A 25,499-nucleotide genomic window follows, 5' to 3' on the forward strand; every position below is an offset into this window, starting at 1 on the left:
GTCTTGACGGATGGTCATCCGTTCGATCCATTTTTTTACGGATCTGCCAAGATTTTGCCGTCCGCTGAGCGGACAGGACGGACAATGAAACGTTTTTTTCCCCGTTCGGATCCGCATTTTCTATTGCGCATTTAACCCTAAACTCAGTTCTGCTGTCTGAAAAAAATTCTCTCTCTCTCTCCCTTCGCCGAATCCGTTAAAACAACGGTCCGATGCCAAACGTTGTGGTCAGTACAGGAACGGATCCGTTGTCCGCCATTTTAGCGGATTTTAACTGACGGAAAAAACAGATGTGTGAAACAGGCCTTAAGTGGAGAACGTGAATTTTTGCTACATACAGCAATACTGTGGTGATGCTGTATATAGCACAAACAATCGGATGATCGCAGTTTCAAGTCCCCTAAGTGGACTAACAAATTTGTTAAAAAAAAAAAGTTTAAAAATAGTAAAAAATAAAAATCATTTTTATTTTCACCCATTAAAAATATAGTAAAAAAAAAATTCATGTGGTAACAGCATGTACATAAAGGTCCGATCTAGCAAAATATAAAATTCATGAAACTAATCGGTAAACATCAAAACAAATAAACCAAAACGCCAAAACAATGCTCGATTTCGGTTCCTGCAACACCGCAAAAAATGCTGTGAAAAGTAATGAAAACATCACAAGCATCCTATAACAATTAAACAGTCTCAGCCCACAAAAAAATAGGCCCCAACAACGCCATCAGCTGAAAAATAAAAACTTTACGGGTCTCGGAAAATGGCGACACTAATATAGATTATATATATTTATTATTTTAACAAATGTTTATTTTCTTTCACCACTAAAATGAAAACAGAATAAAGTATATATCACCATAATCATACAGACGAGGAGAATCTTTGTCTATAGTGCTAAAGAACCCTAATGCAACCGAACAATGTAAAAAAAACCAAAAAAAAAAACCATTTAACCTAATATACAGATTCTACAGGTGTACTAACCCAAGCTATTAAATTACTACATTGATTAACCTTTACTGTAAACGTTAATAATCAACATTAACCATTAAGTTATATTTAACCTTAAAAAGGTGCCTATAGGGACTAACAGGTATTTCCCAACAGTACACATCGGGATTCAGGGCACTGGGGAACTATAGCATATGTTTACCCCAGGAATAACCCGTGAGGACATTTTCTTACTCATCTGGCTTTAGAATATTCTTGATCATTCAACTGAATGATCAAACCATACAAATACACTACAATATCTTACATAGAAACTTCTTCTTCTTCTCCAGCTGGAAATCATGGAACGTCTCCCAGAACATCCTCACAGTTGGGTGCACAGCTGAGTATTCACCTTTATAGACAGCACTCTATGAAAGATCCATGCAAGGTCTTATTAGTCAAATCAGTAATTCCTACTGCATATTCATGAACAATCACCATGACAGGTTAAGTTCAATTTAGTATTTTGTCTATCAGGTACTAAAGAGAATATAAGGTATATTATGCTATAGGGTGAACTCTATAGACTTCAGTCTACCTTCAACCTTAAAAACTATGAAACTAAAAGGCTCACCACACATTTACCCTAGTAAGAGGTCTTAAGAGGATATATTGTACCTTCTTCACTCCTAATGACCCAAGGTCATCTTCTGACTGCCCCCCTAAAGTTGGCTGCGCATTAGAACTTGTCAGTGCCGACCTATTTCACCGCTACCAGACAACCATCTACTTATAGGATTCTTCTGACCACCCCCAACAGAAGATGTCAGGGGAAACCAGGATCCTACGTGTTGGACTGCAACATGCCAGGCATATCGTTCCAACTATAGATGGTCAAGAGATGTCAAAGTCAGTTACTTTTCATGTGTGGTCACCTTAGCACACCCTTTATTTTATCTATTCGTATTGCAAGCCGGACATGTGGTCAGTCATCATCACCACAGTCGTCAGTCTCACCTCTTCCAGCTCCTGCCAGTTATAGTTTGTGCTGCCAACGACCATGGCTCTGAGTTCAGATGGCTGAAAAAGCTCTAACACTTTGCCACCACAAACTTTTAGAAATCCGGTGGAGAATGCCTCATACCATTCTTGTACCGACTGATTGAAGACATAGTCAATGTAAGCATCAACAAATTCTTTCCTACAAGATGTAAATTGTAAAATTCATAACCAATCCATGAATATTATCTCTTTCTGATAATCTCTTGCACAGAGCTAGTAAGGTCTTCTGTGTTTCACTTTACTTTGATTTCAATCTACATCACCTCCATGTTCAATTCCCTGATAGAAAGGGTCCTGAATAAATGCAACTTAACGGGCATCTAGTTAAGAAGAGTGCTCACACATCTGAGTAAAAGCCCAAAGTGGTGGTTTCTTTAGGGGTTTAATTGACCGTTAAACTAGATTTTTAAAAATAACCAACAGCATATGAGATCTATAGTGTGTTTGTGCCAGACGACGAGTGTAAGTGGCTGTTTTTAGACATTTCTCCGAGACCTATGTTCATGTAAACAGGGGAAGTGCTGCTGACAACAGCCATGCAGTATGAGAGCAGAATGATCGTAATGACAATTGGTTCTGTTCCAAGGTCTTATGTTCGCCTGTGTGAATGCGCCATTAAATGGTCCATTGGAGCTTGTTTATAAGCAGGAACCGGCTAACTGCACTGGTCAGATGACATACCTGTTCGCTTTATTCACAGTTTTCTGGTCTCCTTCAGGCACCAAGGGTTTCATTTCAGTCAGCCCATAACTTTCCCTACAGATCTGTAGACACATTTCATTCAAAAAGAGACAAGAATGTGACAAAAGGAAAACCCTTGCGAATCCCCAAATAAAAGGAAATCCAACTTCCAAAAAAATCAGAGGTGGGTGCATGCTTGCTTGCTTAGTCGTGGATATACAATAACATACTGAGAAACAACAACACTGATCTTTTCAGGGCAGAAGTTTTTGTCAATAAGTTTTCACTATTATAGGTCAGAATTTTACACTGAAATGACCAAAATCCCCTAAACTCAAGAGGAATCTCGGCACATTTGGGCACGCAGTTTATGGAAAGTGGTTTAAATCTATCCCTACATTTTGATACAATTTAATTTTCACTCAATTAGTGTATACAAATTTTCTGCAAATCATGTACCGTATTTTTCAGACTATAAGACGCAGTTTTTTTACCCCCCGAGATCTCAATCTGTGCATGCGCCTCCTCCGGCGGCCATTTTCCCGGAGGCCACAGCATTGAGGCAATTTTAATGTGCAGGCTCTGGGTTTTCACAAAATTTTGTTGAAGCGCCTGCACCACCGAGCCTTCAGCATCAGCCTTGGGATCGAATTTCCCGGAGACCACCGCATTGCAGCAATAGATGTGCGGGGGGCTCCGGGCTTTCACAAAATGTCAGTGGAGTCCCCACACCATCAAGCAATGCCGCACCAGTCTGGGTTACATCAATGCCGGACCAGCTAACACCCCCCTTGCTTCTGATGCCCCCCAGAGTAAGCTGAATTTACGACTAAGACGGACCCCCATTTGATGATTAATTTATTTTCCCCATTTTCCTTCTGAAAATTTGTGGTGCTTCTTATGGTCTGAAAAATATGGTAGGTGTCAAAATATTACTTTGGTAAATTACATAAGTATCTACAATATACAGATTAGCAAAATTAAAAATTGTGTCTCCTTACTGTAAAATTAAGGCAGAACGTCTCCTCAACATCATCTTCAGGGTAGTCTAACAGTTCTTGAAGACTCCTAGAAATATAAATGAAAAGTTACAAAAATGCCATGTATTAAGAATAAAATAAAAATGATGGTTGCTGGGAAATAGACAGATTTACTTAATATAACAGCACAAAGTACGTATATGAAATCTGCAAAAAACTAAAAGACATCAAGCAATACCTTTGTTCATCTTTTCCTCTTATCCATTATATCTCTCTTGTATCACGTACAAATGAAAAATGTGAGCGATAATGGTGCACAATTTTTTTTTAACATATATTTCAATAAATCAGAATATGCACATTGTCTCTTCAGATAGGAAGAGGATTAGAACACTAGTGCCACCTTGGAAGTGGAAATTCTAAAAGTCAATGTTGACCATTTAACAAGCCTTGCCACATGACATAGGATAAAAGCTGAACCACTATCTCAATTTGCAGACACTGTTTAAGGGTACTGCCCCTCGTCAGTGTCAAGTGCGAGATTTGGTTTGGCTGGGTCAGAGGCATCTGACCAGGATCCAAGGAGTAACATTTCTTCTTGCGGAGAGTGAGATGTCAAGCCTGACATTCCAAGGTGAGGAGACTTTTAGCATTGCAAAGCTTAAAAGTCTCCTCACCTTGGCATGCCCGGCTTGACATGTAACTCTCCACAAGGAGAAAGTTACCCTTGGATACTAGTCAGACGCCTCTCACCCAGCCAAGAAAATGTGCACTTCAGTTCTGCAAAGCCAAATATTGACCATTTTCCAATCAAACTTTGTAGAGTGCAAGTATTTACTAGGACATAATGTCAAAGTATGCCACATATCTATTTATCTGACATTAACCCCATCATAATTAGATTAGCGTGCACACTGTGTGAAATTCTGAGGTGCCGGTGTAATGGACTCAAGGTCCCAAATCAATAGGATTAATATTCACAGCACACTCAAGTGGAATGACTTGCAGCGATATATGATTAAGACCCTGGTAGGGTCGAAACGTCACCTATAATCGCATGTGTAAATCTGCTCCCTGGCCTATGGTTTGTATCACAATAAAATTTACTCTTTATGCAAGCCATTCCACTTGCGTGTGCGGTGAATATTAATCCTATTATCTACAGCAAAAATGTAGATACATACTGTGCCAAGAAAAGGAATATAAAAAGGGAATGAAAATCATTGGAAGAAATACTGCCTAATAATAATATTCTTTATTTATATGGCGCCAACATATTCTGCAGCACTTTACAATTCAGAGGTTCATATACAGCAGTCATAAGTAATAAAGTTAAAGATAATACAATAATTAAAGCAAAGATAATGATGACCCTGCCCGAAAGAGCTTACACTCTACAATGAGGTGGGGGAGAGACAAAGTACAGTGGCTTATTTACAATGATGGTCCAGCCATCTTGAGGGAATGGGGGATAGATAAAGGCTGCATGAGCTAGTCACCAGCCAATAATTGCTGTGCTTTTGTGTGCGGTGGAGTTTGATTGAAAACTATGTTAAGATCAATAGTGACTGGGCTTTTTATAGAAAAAATTAAAAACAACAACTAATTTCTTGGGGTAGAGCATTTCAAAGAATTGGGACAATTCGGGAGAAGTCTTGGACCCTAGAGTGGGAGGTACGCATGTTAGTCGAAAGACGCTTGTGGAGCGTAACTAGCGGGTAGGCCGATAAACAGAAATGAGGGGGGTGCCACATGGTGGAGAGCTTTGTAGTTGAAATCAAGCAATTTAACTCCTTAGTGACAGAGCCATTTTGCAGCTTAATGACCAGGCCAATTTTTACAATTCTCACTTTATGAGGCTATAATAACTCTGGAACGCTTTAATGGATCCCGCTGATTCTGAGATTGTTTTTTCGTGACATATTTTACTTCATGTTAGTGGTAAAAACAGGATTTTTAGTTGCTTACCGTAAAATCTGTTTCTCTGAGCCTTCATTGGGGGACACAGGAAACCATGGGTGTATGCTGCTGCCACTAGGAGGCTGACACTATGCAGAAAAAAAGTTAGCTCCTCCTCCGCAGTGTACACCCCACCGATAGGAAGTAGGATGTACAGTTAGTGAGAAAGCAGTAGGAGAAGTAATCTGTAGAAGAGATAAAAATCACAGAAAACACAATTCCACACTGTAATATTATGCAGTAACCGAGCTGTTCAACTTGGGAGGGTGCTGTGTCCCCCAATGAAGGCTCAGAGAAACAGATTTTACGGTAAGCAACTAAAAATCCTGTTTTCTCTATCGCTTCATTGGGGGACACAGGAAACCATGGGACGTCCCAAAGCAGTCCCCAAGGGGAAGGAACAGCAAACAACTCCAATAAGGATGAGGAAGTCACCCTCGTCACCTGCGAGGTCTTTTTACCCCGACCGGCACTTGCCGAAGCTAGGCATGGGCTCTGAAAAAACCTCATGGACCTGTGGAGAACATATCATCGCACTGCAGAGGTGCCAGACGAAGGCCCAAAGAATACTGCCAGGACGTCACACACTGCCCGGGCAGAGTGTGTCATACTCAAAAGAACGCAGTCCATTCTGAGCCAGCAACCCTACTAATGCCGACCCGATTCCGCGAGCAGACGCTGACCTGGAGGCCAGAGGACCTGTACACTTCAAGCCGGAGCTTGATAAGTACCGTTGCGTTGGCAAGGTAGCCTGATGCGAGAGTGTCACAAAGTAAAAGTCCGAGGCGGACGAAAGAAAGGGAATTCAGAATGATGGAGAGTGGACCTATGATCCACAGGAAGTGCACCACGGCTGCTACAGGCTCTGTGAGTCCCCAGGGGTGGTTGAGAGTCTGAAAGACAGCCTACCAACTGGAAGGAGAAGGAAACCGTCCGTTGCAAATGCAGATGTCACCAAAGTCCTGAAGAAATCAGGACCTGGATAAGAGCTTCATGGAACAAGGGAAAATCATGCCATTCACAGGAGGCAAATGCTGAACGAAGAAAAATTTCTTCCTGAGAAAAACAAGTATGGACTCAAGCCTAGATCACCAAAATCACGCTGAAGAAAAAAACGCTGAAGAATGACGAGGTTTAGCCTGAGGAAGGAGAGCGCTTGTCCTTCCGGTGACCTCATCAATGATTTGGCCTATTGGAGCCACATGGAAAGAACGGAAAGTTGGTGAGGGACTTTGGGGATAATTTCACTTGTGAAACCGAAAGCCAAATGGAACCTTAGATAGGAACGATAGGTGAAAACCCATGCCTTCATGCAAGAAAAATTATTTTGACGGTGAGGACGGTCAAATCTTCCCGTGTCCAGAAAGAATGCTCTGATGAGCAAGCTAGGCCACGCGGCTATAGAATTTTGCCAACTACTGTGTGAATTTGCCGTTGGCATCCCTGAGGGATGCACTTCTGTGAGAGGAAGGACCACAGTGGTGGAAAACTTGGAACCGGAGGGTTCGTAGCCACAGAAGTAGTCCAATTTGCGAAGCGCTCTGGAGAAAAGAGATATACCGAGGCACCCCTTGTATGGAAACGGCTGAAGTCCGTTCTGTGAGAAAATGACAGGACCTGAGAGCAGGCCACTGGGAACCTCCTAAGAGTCGAACACTGGAAACATACTGAAGGGCACCTGGGGATAACCTGGATCTCATCGTCGCGACGTAGGCTCAGGATGGCTATGAAGAGACAACTGATTGCTCGACTAGGCAGGTAGAACGAAGGCTACTGGATTACTTTTGAGATCAAAGGGAAGATAAACCCATCATACAGGGATGAGGGTGGATATGGAAAAAATAGTCCAGCCGGACTTAGAAAAGAGATTAGTCGAGCAAGGAAAGTCCATGCAAAACATGGACTATGTCAACTGTAAGGAAAGTTGGCTCTAGGTAGATAAAATATACCCCAGAAGACAACTAGGCTGACGAAAGGCAGGTCAATCCGTATGACGATGTAAACGACCAAATCCATCCTGGACCCTTTGGAGCAGGGAGGGGATTGCGGTGAGTAGACCCGCTTACCAAAGTCTAAGACAACACGCCCGAGGATAACAGGAAAAAGATACAATTCTAGCTGAAGGAAGAAACGCGTTATCACCAGACTCATCCTTGGATCCCAGACTGGAGCAGCTTTCTACTCTGGTCGATGCTTGCGCAGAGTCAGATTCCACTCTTGTCTGGGGTGGGAGACATTTTCCAGTCATGGTCAGAAGTTACCTGTCTGAGCTGCTGGAGGCTTTACCCGGCGTCTGCAAGAATGAATAAGTTCCGACATATAAGAAGCTTAGCCATTGTGGTAGCTCGAAGGCCCTTAGGACAGACTAGAACTCTACTATTGGCCAAACATTAAAGATAGACGCAACGCCTGCAGTAAAGATAGCCTGCGGACAGTACTGTAAATTGATCAGGTGGTGTGGCAAAAAACTCCTGTGGGGCAACTCGCACATAGGGTCCAGAACATGCCGCAGTAAAACAGCGACCATCCGCACCTGACACGAGAGTGTATGACCCACCTGAGGGTGGAGAATCAAGTTATGTTGCTACCGAGATCCGCTCTGTGGTACAAAGATCCGCTCCGTTTGGACATGGTAGTGCCTACGTTTAACTGTTAACAAACCACAGATGTTATTAACAATGAAATATGCATCTGAAAGGTGTGTTTGACTCACCTGGACGCGGCCTGTAACCGCAGCTGCAGCACGTCAGGAGCAATAAATGCCGGCACCTCACCACGAGAGGTGATTACACGGGAGCTTAGGCAAAAGCTGTAAAAGACCCAGATGAACGCGAAAGAGGACACTCCTGACTCACCTGAAAATGGGACAGTAGAGCCGGACCGGTGTAGTAGATGGACCTCGGGTACGTTTGAGTCACCAGAAAGATGGCATGTATTGACTAAACATGTCTGGTAGAGGCATATCCAAGTGCTCGATAAGGGATAGAATACCGCTGCAATAGAACACGAGGAACCTGAAGGCGAGAGCGTCAACTCACCTGAATACAGTACAGGACACCAGTACCACTGAAGCAGGCAACCCCAGACACGTCTCCACAGTAATACGGCCGTTTGAACTACTGTACCTGGAAGGTGGTGCTTCTGAAGCCTGTATAGCGGATATAGCACAGCTGCCATCAGCTCTAAGTATCCTGTGAACAAATCAGCGCGGAGAGAACCCGGAGAAGGGTATAGGAGACAGCCATTTCTATGCTGCGGTGCAGTCCAGGTCAGGATACCTGACGGCATTAGGCAGAATAATGGCTTCTGTGTTGCGGTCTAGGTCTGGATACCTGACGACATTAGGCAGAATAATGGCTTCACGTGTAGTAAGCCGTACTACGAAGACTGTAGTAAAGTAGATTCAGACCAGTCAATTCTTCTGACGGTAGAACATTAGGCCTGGGATCAGAAAGATTAACTGTGCTGTCTGTTGTGTGCTATGGTTCGAACCTCTGGACCAGCGAGTTGTGGTCAGCTTCTTTATCCATTGAACCACAGTAGACAATTGCCAGGTAACACAAACTTCTATCCAGCTGGAAGACCGACCCAAATACTGCAGACGTGAAGAGATAGAAGCCGCACATTATTCTGCTTAGAGCAGTATGAAGCCAGCGTCCGGAGGGGGCTGTAGAAAAAAAAGGAAGGGCGAGTGCCTGTGAGCAGTAGATATGGGAGCAGATGATATGCCAGGGCTCCAGCACCTTTATGTGTGAAGCAATGGTTGAGTGTTGCTCTGCTGAAATCAAGGCACATATCTGCAGTGGCCGAAAACATAACAGCCGTGTGACGAAATCAGAACGCCGTTGAAAAAAAAAACGTGCGAGTGAAACCTCCTACCAGGCCAACGCCATGCGGCAAACACCGAAGAAAGCAGCGTGGCTCTCCAAGCCTGTGTGTGCTATGCCAGACATACTGATGCACTAGAGACTGTGCGGCAGAAGATTACAATTACGCCAGGAAAATACACGATTCTAGAGTACTATTACGTCAGTGACTGTACAGTTCTAGAGTACAATTACTTCAGACTCTGCACGGCTCCAGAAAACCATTACGTTAGAGACTGTACTGCTCCAGGGACTGTACGACTATAGCGCATTTCACATGAGACGCAATAGCTAAGATGGATCCTCTGCTCCATCACTGGACCTGCGGAAAGTATCGCCCTCCTTAATTTTACTATGAGGGGCTTATACTCCGCATTGTATCTGATTCGGCTGAGGGGAGATAGGCAGTTAGCAGCTGGTCCTGTCCGGTGAAGGCACTAACCGTGTCCCAAGCTGGGAGAATACGACCGCTGTGTTGGATGCTGACGCAGGGAGGATGCCGAGGTCCAGGAAGACATCTCATTTTGCAAGTGAGAGAAGAGGAGCAAAACTGAGCGGTGACGAGGACCACGGTGCCCGCAGGCAGGACAGTCATTACCGGTGTGTTCACACCAATATGGCCGCTCAGGGCCCCCACCTACCCGCCTTAGAAAAGGGCACGCTGTGCACAACTCCACTCTGCACAGCCTGAACGGGGGCGGAGCCAACCATCAGCTCTGGGGACAGAAAGATGGCGGCGAAGGATATTCTCTCTGCGCCGCAATGGAGGCCGGACGGAGGGCGCACTGGGTGCAGGGAGCGGCTGGGGGAAGACAGGCAGGAAAAAAGCCCCCCGAAACGAGAGGACGGGGGCGGGGCTACCGAGGACTAGGCCGCAATTGAAGCCGTGGCCTAGATTAGACCCAGGAGACCGCCGACGAAGGGGGGGCGGTGCGGAGGCCGGAAAAAATCTGGAATTATCACCTGGATCCTACCAGAAAGGTAGTTGGGTGCGGGGGGGGGAAAGCGGGGGGGCGGGAGACTCGCGCTGAGGAGAGCAGGCTGCTGCCCACCTTCGCCTATTCTGCTGAATAGCGTACTAGCTGGGGGAAGCCTGAAACACACAGCACTCAGCGAGCGGTGGTGAGGGCTTTGCAGACCTCGGCAGGGAATGAGCTCCCCACATGTGCGGCAGGAGAGAGGCCAGGGAGAGGGGAGGACTCGGCCCGATCTAAGCCGGGCCTAAACTACTGAAACCTAGGGGTTATCTCTTCTTTACCCATCTTCTTATGCGATGTTTACCTCTTCTCCCTGTCGTGTCAGACGTCCGGAAACATGTTGCAGGACGTCACATCTCATCCAACTAACAGGCTCTGGTGGGTGAGTAGGTGGGAGACGAAGGGCCAGGACCAGGTCTGGATCACCTAAGCACGCTTCTGTGCTAGGGGTTTGGGTCCTGCCAGCTAGACGTATGAGGATACGGGGTGGCAGTACACGCCGTACTCAGTCTCTTTGTGGGAGTACAGCTGTGACCTTTCACACTGTATCCCTCCTGGTATCTGAAAAGGAACGACGCACATTGAGGGAGATAAGGGTCTATTGAAAGACCTGTGTCCACCTCCTACTGACACTAAGCTAAACTGAACATCCTACTTCCTATCGGTGGGGTGTACACTGCGGAGGAGGACCTAACTTTTTTTCTGCATAGTGTCAGTCTCCTAGTGGAATACAGCAAAAAAGTGGATTCAACACCCACAAATTCTCACGATACAGAGTAGCAAATCAGCAATAGAGAAATAACATAAAACATAACTTTTAATAATTAATGTAAAAGACTCCATTGTCATCTTAGGAGGCAGCCTGTATACTCTGTGATGATGCCCAATTTGTGCTAATAGGTCCCCTGAAGAGTCATTAAGTGACGAAACGCGTCGGGATGCACAGGGACTTTGTAGGGCTATGGTTCATAGGGATTAGATGTGGACTGCCCTTGTTAGGGCGGGAGTCATGGGTGTCAGAATTTGTAGCTCAAACAGGGCTTGTATAGGGTGAACCCCCTTTTCTTCCTGACCTGATATGACTCTGATGGGACATCTGATCCTGGACATCCTCCATCTTCATGTGGTGAGATCTTTCCTTTTCACATTATGTTGATGGCCTTATTATTTTGATGTCTTTGTTATATACATGAATAGGCATATTCCTTGATAACCTTTACAGGGTAGAGATCTTTTTAGTTCCTTTGATAAGGAAACTGTTCATTTTTTACTTGGCCTTTTTTTCATTGATTTAGTCCAAGTATCTTTTTGGTCCAATCTCTTCAAATTTTTGGACTTGGAATAGCCATATGTATATATTGGTAGTAATCTGTTACAGAGACTTATACAGTTACCCCCATTATGATCTGTGGCATTTGATCTAGTGATTTACTTGCACTACTATCTTTGGTAGCTTTTACATTAATTATTAAAAGTTATGTTTTATGTTCAGTCTCCTAGTGGCAGCAGCATACACCCATGGTTTCCTGTGTCCCCCAATGAAGCGATAGAGAAATTTCTTTGATAAGTCTTGTTTATTTATGAAAAAAACTGAATTATGGCAAAAAAAAAATTAAATTTTGCAATTTTCAAACTTTAAATTTTTATGCCCTTAAATCAGAGAGATATGTCACACAAGTTTCTTAATAAATAACATTTCCCACATGTCTACTTTACATCAGCGCAACTTTGGAAACAAAAATTTTTTTATTAGAAAGTTATAAGGGTTAAAAGTTGACCAGCGATTTCTCATTTTTACAACAAAATTTACTAAACCATTTTTTTTTAGGGATCACATCATAATTAAAGTCACTTTGAGGCGTGTATGACAGAAAATAGCCAAAAGTGACACCATTCTAAACACTGGACCCCTCAAGGTGTTCAAAACTACATTCAAGAAGTGTATTATCCCTTTATGTGCTTCACAGGAACTGAAGCAATGTGGAAGGAAAAAATTAACTTTTTTGCAAAAAAAATTTACTTCAGAACCAATTTTTTTTATTTTCACAACTGTTAAAAGAGAAAATTAACCACAAAATTTGTTGTGCAATTTCTCCTGAATACGCCGATACCCCATATGTGGGGCTAAACCACTTTTTGGGCGCACGGCCGAGCTCGCAAGGGAAGGAGTGCCGTTTGACTGTTTTTTAAAGCAGAATTGGCTGGAATTGAGATCAGACGCCATGTTGCATTTGGAGCGCCCCTGATGTGCCTAAACAGTGGAAACCCCCAACAAGTGACCCCATTTTGGAAACTAGACCCCACCAGGGAACTTATCTAGATGTGTGGTGAGCACCTTGAACCCCCAAGTGCTTCACAGAAGTATATAACGCAGAGCCGTGAAAATAAAAAAAATCAAAAATTATCTTTTCGCCCCCAAATTTTTATTTGTACAAGGGTAACAGGAGAAATTGGACCCCCAAAGTTGGTGAGCAATTTGTCCTGAGTACACCCATACCCCATATGATGGGGTACACCACTGTTTGGGCACATGGCAGAGCTCGCAAGGGAAGGAGCACCATTTGACTTTTTCAATGCAGAATTGGCTGGAATTGAGATTGGACGCCATGTCGCGTTTGGAGAGTCCCTGATGTGCCTAAACAGTGAAAACCCCACACAAGTGACACCATTTTGGAAACTAGACCTCCCAAGGAACTTATCTAGATGTGTGGTGAGCACCTTGAACCCCCAAGTGCTTCACAGAAGTTTATAATGCAGAGCCGTGAAAATAAAAAAAAATCATTTTTTTTCCCTCAAAAATGATTTTTTAGCCCCCAATTTTTTCATTTTCCCAAGGGTAACAGGAGAAATTGGACCCCCAAAGTTGGTGTGCAATTTGTCCTGAGTATGCTGATGCCCCATATGTTGGGGTAAACCACTGTTTGGGCGCACGTCTGGGCTCGGAAGGGAGGGAGCACCATTTGACTTGTTGAACGTAAAATTGTCTGGAATCAATGGTGGCCCCATGTTGCGTTTGGAGAGCTCCTGATGAGCCTAAATAGTGTAAACCCCTCAATTCTAGCTCCAACCCTAACCCTAATGGAAAAATGAAAATAAATACAGTTTCTTTATTATATTTCCCCAACTAAGAGGGTGATAAAGGGGGGGGTTATTTACTATATTTTTATTTTGATCACTGTGATAAACACTAATCGCAGTGATAAAATGTACATTGAATGAATGGAATCTGCAGGTGAGCAGATTCGGTGGGACGAAGATGGCGGCGCCCACTGGAGGATACAGGAGGGCCCGAGGACCACCGGGAGGTATCGGGGGAAATCGGGGACCCTATTTCTCTCTCCGTGTGTGTGTGTGTATACATACATATACGTACACACACAGTCATATGTTAATTTTTGGGCACCCCTATTAATGTTAGCCTTTTTTCCTTATAACAATTTTGGTTTTTGCAACAGCTATTTCAGTTTCATATATCTAATAACTTATGGACTCAGTTATATTTCTGGATTCAAATGAGGTTTATTGTACTAACAGAAAATGTGCAATCTGCATTTAAACAAAATTTGACCGGTGCAAAAGTATTTACTTATACTGACTATTGGTGTATCCCCGTATTTACTGCCAGCGGTGCCCTCCTTATCTTTACAAATATATCATACTTGTGTTGAGTCTTTTTTCCCTTTACGAGAGCACACCTTATTAATGAACCCACCGCAAAGAAATCATACTTCCGTTTCCTATGTAGTAGACATTGCTGCGGTTGCAACATATCAGTGTCATCGTGAGTCTTCCAGCTTATTAACTTTAACTTTTGAGGTGCAAACAAATCATTAGTTTCTGGAAATTGTGTAAAATGTTCTATTATCATTGTCTTCAAGGGCCCTGAACCTGCAGTTGATTTCCGCTCTTGGAAGAACTGGAATTACACCAGTCTGATAAATGATGAGACGATTGATTCATGGAGGCAGAAAGTGATCGATAATAGTAATTCAAATACGATCAAGTATGTACGGTACTTAACTAATATTCTGTACATACAGTCATATGTTAAAGTTTGGGCACCCCTATTAATGTTAACCTTTTTTCTTTATAACAATTTTGGTTTTTGCAACAGCTATTTCAGTTTCATATATCTAATAACTGATGGACTCAGTTATATTTCTGGCTTCAAAGGAGGTTTATTGTACTAACAGAAAATGTGCAATCTGCATTTAAACAAAATTTGATCGGTGAAAAAGTATGGGCACCCTTATCATTTTCTTGATTTGAACACTCCTAACTACTTTTTACTGATTTCCTGAAGCACTAAATTGGTTTTGTAACCTCATTGAGCTTTGAACTTCATAGCCTGGTGTATCAAATCATGAGAAAAGGTATTTAAGGTGGCCACTTGCAAGTAGTTCTCCTATTTGATTCTCCTATGAAGAGTGGCATCATGGGCTCCTCAAAACAACTCTCAAATGATCTGAAAACAAATATTATTCAACATAGCTTTTCAGGGGAAGGATATAAAAAGTCATCTCAGAGATTTAACCTGTCAGTTTCCACTGTGAGGAACATAGTAAGGAAATGGAAGAACACAGGTACAGTTCTTGTTAAGCCCAGAAGTGGCAGGCCAAGAAAAATATCAGAAAGGCAGAGAAGAAGAATGCTGAGAACAGTCAAGGACAATCCACAGACCACCTCCAAAGACCTGCAGCATCATCTTGCTGCAGATGGTGTCACTGTGCATCGGTCAACAATACAGCGCACTTTGCACAAGGAGAAGCTGTATGGGAGAGTGATGCGAAAGAAGCCGTTTCTGCAAGCACGCCACAAACAGTCGCCTGAGGTATGCAACAGCACATTTGGACAAGCCAGTTACATTTTGGAAGAAGGTCCTGTGGACTGATGAAACAAAGATTGAGTTGTTTGGTCATACAAAAAGGCGTTATGCATGGAGGCTAAAAAACCACAGCATTCCAAGAAAAACACTTGCTACCCACAGTAAAATTTGGTGGAGGTTCCATCATGCTTTGGGGCTGTGTGGCCAATGCCGGCACCGGGAATCTTGTTAAAGTTGAGAGTCGCATGGATTCAACTCAGTATCAGCAGATTCTTGACAATAATGTGCAAGAATCAGTGACGAAGTTGAAGTTACGCAGGGGATGGATATTTCAGCAAGGCAATGATCCAAAACACCACTCCAAATCTACTCAGGCATTCATGCAGAGGAACAATTACAATGTTCTGGAATGGCAATCCCAGTCCCCAGACCTGAATATCATTGAACATCTGTGGGATGATTTGAAGCGGGCTGTCCATGCTCGGCGACCATCAATCTTAACAGAACTGGAATTGTTTTGTAAACAGGAATGGTCACAAATACCTTCATCCAGGTACTCATTAATAGCCACAGGAAGCGACTAGAGGCTGTTATTTTTGCAAAAGGAGGATCTACGAAATATTAATGTCACTTTTATGTTGAGGTGCCCATACTTTTGCACCGGTCAAATTTTGTTTAAATGCAGATTGCACATTTTCTGTTAGTACAATAAACCTCATTTGAATCCATCAATATAACTGAGTCCATCAGTTATTAGATATATGAAACTGAAATAGCTGTTGCAAAAACCAAAATTGTTATAAAGAAAAAAAGGTTAACATTAATAGGGGTGCCCAAACTTTAACATATGACATATATATATATATATATATATATATATATATATATATATATATACACACACACACACACACACACACACACACACACACAGTTGTGGCCAAAAGTATTGACACCCCTGCAATTCTGTCAGATAATACTCAGTTTCTTCCTGAAAATGATTGCAAACACAAATTCTTTGGTATTATCTTCATTTAATTTGTCTTAAGTGAAAAAACACAAAGAGAATTGTCCTAAAGCCAAATTGGATATAATTCCACACCAAACATAAAAAAAGAGGGTGGACAAAAGTATTGGCACTGTTCGAAAAATCATGTGACGCTTCTCTAATGTGTGTAATTAACAGCACCTGTAACTTACCTGTGGCACCTAACAGGTGTTGGCAATAACTAAATCACACTTGCAGCCAGTTGACATGGATTAAAGTTGACTCAACCTCTGTCCTGTGTCCTTGTGTGTACCACATTGAGCATGGAGAAAAGAAAGAAGACCAAAGAACTGTCTGAGGACTTGAGAAACCAAATTGTGAGGAAGCATGAGCAATCTCAAGACTACAAGTCTATCTCCAAAGACCTGAATGTTCCTGTGTCTACCGTGCGCAGTGTCATCAAGAAGTTTAAAGCCCATGGCACTGTGGCTAACCTCCCTAGATGTGGACGGAAAAGAAAAATTGACAAGAGATTTCAACGCAAGATTGTGCGGATGTTGGATAAAAAACCTCGACTAACATCCAAACAAGTTCAAGCTGCCCTGCAGTCCGAGGGTACAACAGTGTCAACCCGTACTATCCGTCGGCGTCTGAATGAAAAGGGACTGTATGGTAGGAGACCCAGGAAGACCCCACTTCTTACCCCGAGACATAAAAAAGCCAGGCTGGAGTTTGCCAAAACTTACCTGAAAAAGCCTAAAACGTTTTGGAAGAATGTTCTCTGGTCAGATGAGACAAAAGTAGAGCTTTTTGGGCAAAGGCATCAACATAAGAGTTTACAGGAGAAAAAAAAAAAGAGGCATTCAAAGAAAAGAACACAGTCCCTACAGTCAAACATGGCGGAGGTTCCCTGATGTTTTGGGGTTGCTTTGCTGCCTCTGGCACTGGACTGCTTGACCGTGTGCATGGCATTATGAAGTCTGAAGACTACCAACAAATTTTGCAGCATAATGAAGGGCCCAGTGTGAGAAAGCTGGGTCTCCCTCAGAGGTCATGGGTCTTTCAGCAGGACAATAACCAAAAACACACTTCAAAAAGCACTAGAAAATGGTTTGAAAGAAAGCACTGGAGACTTCTAAGGTGGCCAGCAATGAGTCCAGACCTGAATCCCATAGAACACCTGTGAAGAGATCTAAAAATGGCAGTTTGGAGAAGGCACCCTTCAAATATCAGGGACCTGGAGCAGTTTGCCAAAGAAGAATGGTCTAAAATTCCAGCAGAGCATTGTAAGAAACTCATTGATGGTTACCGGAAGCGGTTGGTCGCAGTTATTTTGGCTAAAGGTTGTGCAACCAAGTATTAGGCTGAGGGTGCCAATACTTTTGTCTGGCCCATTTTTGGAGTTTTGTGTGAAATGATCAATGTTTTGCTTTTTGCTTCATTCTCTTTTGTGTTTTTTAATTTAAGACAAATTAAATGAAGATAATACCAAAGAATTTGTGTTTGCAATCATTTTCAGGAAGAAACTGAGTATTATCTGACAGAATTGCAGGGGTGTCAATACTTTTGGCCACAACTGTATACACACAAACACACACACACACACACACACCTCACCTGTGGAAGCGCATCTTGCGTGAAACGATCGTCGTTGCTCCTGTATTTTAGCTACCATTCTCCCGTTGAAGATTTCCTAATAAAGCCTTGTACATTTCACCCGGTGAGCGCCTTTCAATTCTTGTGTTTTGCATTATGGACATTTTTTTTCTATGAATGAGCACCTGCGTGTTTTGGGTTATTTGTCGGCTGCAGCTCCTGCACATTTAAGTAGTTTCGGAGGTGTGAGCTATTTGATGGTGCCGATCAGCTGTTTCTTCTACGTTGATTTGACACACACACGTACAAACAATGTGTGTGTATGTATATATATATATATATATATATATATATATATATATACATACATACACACATATACATATACACACACATATATATTACATAGTCTCTTTTATTATGTATATTGCAGTCCCTTATTATACAGTGCCCTCTCGTCATGTACAGCACCGTCCCTTACATATTGGATTATATAGAGCCCTGTTTTTTTTATTGCATACCGTCCTATCTTGTTAGCTGTATAATGCAATGATGGCTGATGGGGCCTGGGAAAGCTTTTCTAATGGAGGAGCTGATGGACTGGTAGTCAGTCACCAGCTCCTCCAACAGCTGTCATTTTATATCTAACAAGAGAGGGGGCTATGTAATAAAAGAGTGCGCTGTGAACAACAAAAACAACAAGAATACACCATGTATGTAAGAGACAGCACTGTACATAACAGCAGAGGAAACTATATAAGGGACGGCATCATATATAACTAGAGAGTATGTTACGTAATAAGGGACAGTGTTATACATAAAAAAAGAGGAAACCATGTAACTAAGGATGGTGTTATACATAACAAGTGAATACACTACATACTGAGGGACTGTGTTAGACATAAGTGAGTAAACTATATACTAAGGGACTGTGTTAGACATAATAAGCTATACAGTAATAACATCTTCCTCCACCTCCCCCTGTTCCTAAATCCTTTATAAATCCCCTCCTCCCATCCCTATCCCCCACACCCCTCATTGTCCTCCTCCCCCCGCATTCCATTATTGTCCTCTCCCCCACCCCATCATTTATTTCACCCTCCCCTCATCCCCATTATTGCCCATTCCACCATCTCCATCATTGCCTTCTCCCCAGGGCTGTGGAGTCGGAGTTGGAGTCGTGGAGTTGGAGCTCATTTTGGTGGAGTCGGAGTCGGTATAAAATGGACCGACTCCTAAAATATATAATAAATTGGGTACAGTAGTTCAATGCAGAATATGCCGAATATTTTTTCATAGGAATTTGGGAAAGTTATGAAATGTCCTATAAATGGCTATTCTATTCCTGATCTAAGGCTACATTCACACACAGCGTTTTTCCTGCGTTTTTTGAGGATACGTTTTTCAGTTGCAAAAGCAGATCAGCTTTTTAAAAAACCGCATCACCTGAAAGGTTTTTGAGCTCATAGATAATGTTTTCAATAGCAAAAGCAGATTAGAAATCTGCTCTATCTATATATCCATTTATCCATATCTGTCTATCCATATCATATCTGTACCAAAAAGAATGATAGCCGCATAGCACACAGACTAACACTTTTTTTTTAGCACCAGTCAGGTACACCTCATTGCTGCCCAAAAGGACGCCCAGGACAGGCATTGCTCGTCTTCAGTAACATCAACTGATAGTTGGAATAAATAGACTGCATTCATCACCACATCTTCTTAAGGTGCAGGCTTTATTTTCAAGTGTAGGGGTGTGAAGTATGAGGTTCTGCAGCAGCTGAGGTGTGTAGTATGAAATTCTGCGGAACAGTATGAGATTCTGCCCCCCCCCAGGTTTGATTCTGGCTACGCCCATAGTGTGAATGTAGCTTGAGGATCTAGGCTTTATCTTAGCCGATATAAGTCATAGTGTGTGTGTATACTAATATATATATATATATATATATATATATATATATATATATATATATATACACACATACACATATATATATACACACACACACACACACATACATACATACACACAGTACAGACCAAAAGTTTGGACACACCTTCTCAATCAAAGCGTTTTCTTTATTTTCATTACTATGAAAATTGTAGATTCACTCTGAAGGCATCAAAACTATGAATTAACACATGTGGAATTATATAAATTAACAAAAAAGTGTGAAACAACTGAAAATACTGTATGTCTTATATTCTAGGTTCTTCAAAGTAGCCACCTTTTGCTTTGATTTCTGCTTTGCACACTCTTGGCATTCTCTTGATGAGCTTCAAGAGGTAGTCACCGGAAATGGTTTTCATTTCACAGGTGTGCCCTGTCAGGTTTAATAAGTGGGATTTCTTGCCTTATAAATGAGGTTGGGACCATCAGTTGTGTTGTGCAGAACTCTGGTGGATACACAGGTGATAGTCCTACTGAATAGACTGTTAGAATTTGTATTATGGCAAGAAAAAAAGCAGCTAAGTAAAGAAAAACGAGTGGCCATCATTACTTTAAGAAATGAAGGTTAGTCAGTCCGAAAAATTGGGAAAACTTTGAAAGTGTCCCCAAGTGCATTGGCAAAAACCATCAAGCGCTACAAAGAAACTGGCTCACATGAGGACCGCCCCAGGAAAGGAAGACCATGAGGACCGCCTGGAAAGGAAGACCAAGAGTCACCGCTGCTGCGGAGGATAAGTTCATCCAAGTCACCAGCCTCAGAAATCGCAGGTTAACAGCAGCTCAGTTTAGAGACCAGGTCAATGCCACACAGAGTTCTAGCAGCAGACACATCTCTATAACAACTGTTAAGAGGAGACTTTGTGCAGCAGGCCTTCATGGTAAAATAGCTGCTAGGAAACCACTGTTAAGGACAGGCCACAAGCAGAAGAGATTTGTTTGGGCTAGAGAACACAAGGAATGGACATTAGACCAGTGGAAATCTGTGCTTTGGTCTGATGAGTCCAAATTTGAGATCTTTGGTTCCAACCACCATGTCTTTGTGCGACGCAGAAAAGGTGAACGGATGGACTCTACATGCCTGGTTCCCACCATGAAGCATGGAAGAGGAGGTGTGATGGTGTGGGGGTGCTTTGCTGGTGACACTGTTGGGGATTTATTAAAAATTGAAGGCATACTGAACCAGCATGGCTACCACAGCATCTTGCAGCGGCATGCTATTCCATCCGGTTTGTGTTTAGTTGGACCATCATTTATTTTTCAACAGGACAATGGCCTCAAACACACTTCCAGGCTGTGTAAGGGCTATTTGACCAAGAAGGAGAGTGATGGGGTGCTACGCCAGATGACCTGGCCTCCACAGTCACCAGACCTGAACCCAATCGAGATGGTTTGGGGTGAGCTGGACCGCAGAGTGAAGGCAAAAGGGCCAACAAGTGCTAAGCATCTCTGGGAACTCCTTCAAGACTGTTGGAAGACTATTTCTGGTGACTACCACTTGAAGCTCATCAAGAGAATGCCAAGAGTGTGCAAAGCAGTAATCAAAGCAAAAGGTGGCTACTTTGAAGAATCTAGAATATAAGACATATTTTCAGTTGTTTCACACTTTAATTATATAATTCCACATGTGTTAATTCATTGTTTTGATGCCTTCAGAATGAATCTCCAATTTTCATAGTCATGAAAATAAAGAAAACTCTTTGAATGAGAAGGTGTGTCCAAACTTTGGTCTGTACCATATACATGTACACAGTGTATTATATATTTACAATTTATTACAGTTTTTTGTGTTCTAAAGTTGTATTCCAATAAATAGATATTATGTTCTATCTAAATATCTTGATTATTGGATCATAGAAATGATTAAATGTCTGATGTTCACCTTGTACTACAATACATTTTCCACTTAAATATAAGCAATATATGTGGGAGTCGGAGTCGTGGAGTCAGAGTCAGTGTTAGGGAAATTGGGGAGTCGGAGTCGCAGGTTTGCCTTACCGACTCCACAGCCCTGCTTCTCCCCTACCACCCCATCATTGCCTTTTCTCCCACCACCCCCCCATCATTGCCCAATCCACCACCACCCCCATCATTGCCCAATCCACCACCTACATCATTTCCTCCTCATCACCTCCATCATTGTCCTTTCCACTACAACCATCATTGCCTTTTACCCAACCATTGGCCAATCCACCACCTACATCATTTCCTCCTCCCCCACCACCCCCATTATTGCCCTTTCCACCACGATCATCATTGTCCTTTCCACAACCACCATCATTGCCTTTTCCCCACCACCTCCATCATTGCTTTCTCCCCCACCACCCCCATCATCGCCCTCTCCATCACCCCCCATCATTGCCTTCTGCCCCACCACCTCCATCATTGTCCTTTCCACTGCCACCATCATTTCCTCCTCCACCACCACCATCATTGTCCTTACCACCGCCTCCATCATTTCCTCCTCCCCATCACCCCCATTATTGACCTTTTGACTACCAACATCATTGCCCATTCCACCACCTCCATCATTTTCTCCTCCCCCACCATCCCCACCATTGCCCTCTCCTCCACCTACACACACACAGCACCATTCACCTCTCTGCATGTTCCCCCACAGCACTTCGCACTCACACCACACACAACACACACCACCACCTCTCCGCACACTCTCCTGCAGCCGTAGCATCATAGTCGACGGAAGCTTCCTCTCACTGTCATCCAGCCGCGCTGCTGACTGCTGCGCGAGATAGGAAGAGAGGGCCGGCTAGGAAGCAGGACGAATCGCTCCACTGCCATGTTCTCTTGCAGGCAGCAGAGCTACAGGGATCTCTCCCTGCCGGTCGCACCTGCGGGCAATCTGGCCAAGGTGCCCCGGAGCTTCTGGGCTGGATAAACAGGCCAGATTGCCCTCATTATTAGCCGCCCTGCAGGGGCTCCCCTCCACCTCCGGTGCAGCCACACTGCTGAGTGGTCCTGAGATTGTAATCTGATTTTGGAACGTAAGACCTCCGTGATGCAAACCAAGGGACTGAACTGAATCAGTCTGATACTATGCTTAGACTATAAAAAGTGTTAAGGGCTTGTCACACTAGGCGATATTGCTAGCAATATCGCTATAACTTGTGACGTTATAGCGATATTGCTAGCGATATCGCGGTGTCTGATACTTACCTATGACCCGCTCCCCCGCTGCTTATCGCTGATCGCGCGAGAACGTAGTGGACTGTTTCTCGTCGTCAGCTTCCTGCGGCGCTTCCTGTGGAGAGACGAGCGTGGAGCCGGGCGGGAGGACGTCAGGATCGCCTAGTGTGACAGGTAAGTAGCGACCCCCGTCCCCAGCGATGTCGCTGGTGAGATCTGCCTGTGTGGCAGCTCACTAGCAAACACTTAGCGATGCACCAGCGATCCTGACAGCGTCATATCGATGGTCGGGATCGCTGGTGCATCGCTAAGTGTGACAGTACCTTTAGTCCAACCTTTAAACATAGTTGGGTTGTCTGAAGGACGAGCCATCATTATCAGATCAGTGTGCGTCTGACTATCGGCACCTTCTCAGCTGTTTTATGAGGCAAGAGCTGCACCCTCCTTGTTATTTGCAGCAACTTGCAGGCCAGACTGTACCCGCCTGCGCTGTAGTTTTTTATTGGTTGCGCAAGATACGGCAGCATTATTGCAGCATTATGCCCGTCACTTTACTGGAACACCTTATCACATGACTGTGAGAAGTATAACGCAGGCAAGTATCCGCCTGCAGGAAACTGCGGAAAACGCATGCGTCAAAAGTGGCAACTATTTGTTCTCGTTTCCTCTGCTCTATAGATTATGGCAGATTTATTCTCTCTTTTTTTTTTTTTTAAATACACAAATCTATTTGAGATTTACCTTTTTATTATCCAATATAAAGTCTTTACCAAGGGGACGTTGCTCACAGAAGAGCTTAAAGATGGCCTTAGAGAGAGTCAAGTGAACCACGTTCGCTTGTGGAGAATGTAAAAATTAGCATTGAACAAAAAGGCCCCTCTCTCTGGAACCGTATGGCGAATAAAAAATAGAATATAAAAACCCAAAAACAAATTACTTAGGTGAGCAGTGAGACCAACGCAAGAGCAGACACTTTTTGACCTGGTGACAGATCCTCTAACAGTTAATAGTTGGATCCCAATGATTAATATCAGAAATTGATCAATGCATACAGATTTCATGAACCAACCTTCCTTCCGTGGGCGAGAGATCCTTCAGATCTTCCAAAGTGGCTGGCACATTAAGAAGCTTCTTATATAGCACCAAAGGAAAGTGGAGGTCCACCACTGTGAAGTTATAGATGGCTAAACCACACATGATTCCAATCAGATGGAACCAGTTGTGCTCTACAAAACACTGAGGAACATACAAGTATTAGGAAATACCCACAAAGCTGCATTCCATAACATTGTAATTTCATATACAACTTTACAGGCATGTTCTTAATGAACCATCTGGTTGGGTCACCTGCTACCACAGTAACAGAGGGTCACAAATGTTCTTATTTCTTGTGCATATCATCCCCTGAGGAAGAAGTTTGAAACTTCGAAACGCGTTGGGAAAATAAAAGTATACAAGTACACAATCTGGAAAGGAGTCGTTTTGTCTAGCAGCGCACGGTTAATCCGAAAATTATTTCTTTGATATATTCTCCAGGAATCACAGCAAAGGTGTAAAACTCATCTAACCATGGCTAATTTTCCATATTGTGTTTTCTTGTTTGCCTTCCCGTCTTACAAGAGCCATAACTTTCATTTTTCCATCAACACTGACATATGAGGACTTTTATTGTGTTGACCAGAAGTGTTCAAACGACGTTTACATGTGTCACTGTAAGTGGTTGTAATATATTGTAATATATTATAATATATATATATATATATATATTCATTCAAGAAAAACAGGCAGCACTTCAAATTGAATATGAAAAAAGTGGATACTTTACTGATCCTCACGTGGCGACGTTTCAATGGTGACCCGTCTTTATCAAAGACGGGTCACCGTTGAAACATCGCCACCTGATGATCAGTAAGGTATCCACTTTTTTCACATTTAATTTGGAGTGCTGCCTATTTCTCTTGATTTATTAACTCGGTTGTTTGGACACTGCGGAATAGGTTCTGCACCAATTGTATAATTTTGGTAGTATATATATATATATATATATATATATATATATATATATATATATATATATATATATATATATATATATATATATGCCCCTTCAAACTGTTCCAAAAAATGAGGTATTTCTCCCAGAAAATTATTGCATTTACATTTTTATGTACACGTTTATTTCCTTTGTGTATATTGGAACAAAAAACAAAAAAAAGAGAACAGAAAAAAAAGAGCAAATTGCACAATTTCACAAAAAAAAACAAAAAAACAAACAAACCATGAGCAGTCCAAAGTTGAGGATAAACAACATGGTTTCAAACATGCGATGCTCTTTCAAACTCACCTGTGGTAAGTAACAGGTGTAGGCAATATGAAAAGCACACCTAAAACCAGATAAAAGAAGGGGAGAAGTTGACTCAGTCTTTGCATTGTGTGTCTGTATGTGCCACACTTGGAGAACAGAAAGAGGAGAAGAGAACCGTTTGAGGACTTGAGAACAAAAATTGTTGAAAAATACCTACAATCTTAAGGTT

The 25,499-nt window shown here is 42.7% G+C and overlaps 1 protein-coding gene across 2 annotated transcripts in view; it reads right to left on the reverse strand.

Moving 5' to 3' along the window:
* Nucleotides 1-25,499, reverse strand: part of HERC3 (HECT and RLD domain containing E3 ubiquitin protein ligase 3) — a 123,347-nt gene that overhangs the window by 1,902 nt on the left and 95,946 nt on the right. For both annotated transcript variants that reach the window (XM_073590293.1, XM_073590300.1), the window contains exons 20-24: nt 24,035-24,201; nt 3,681-3,747; nt 2,680-2,762; nt 1,954-2,137; nt 1,262-1,364 (exon numbers count right to left, since the gene is read on the reverse strand). In XM_073590293.1, coding sequence (XP_073446394.1) covers nt 1,262-1,364; nt 1,954-2,137; nt 2,680-2,762; nt 3,681-3,747; nt 24,035-24,201 — 604 coding nt within the window. The remainder of the gene's footprint in view (nt 1-1,261; nt 1,365-1,953; nt 2,138-2,679; nt 2,763-3,680; nt 3,748-24,034; nt 24,202-25,499) is intronic.

Source organism: Dendrobates tinctorius, unplaced genomic scaffold (assembly GCF_039654945.1).
Source record: "Dendrobates tinctorius isolate UK_male_01 unplaced genomic scaffold, ASM3965494v1 ptg000011l, whole genome shotgun sequence".
NCBI lineage: Eukaryota > Metazoa > Chordata > Amphibia > Anura > Dendrobatidae > Dendrobates > Dendrobates tinctorius.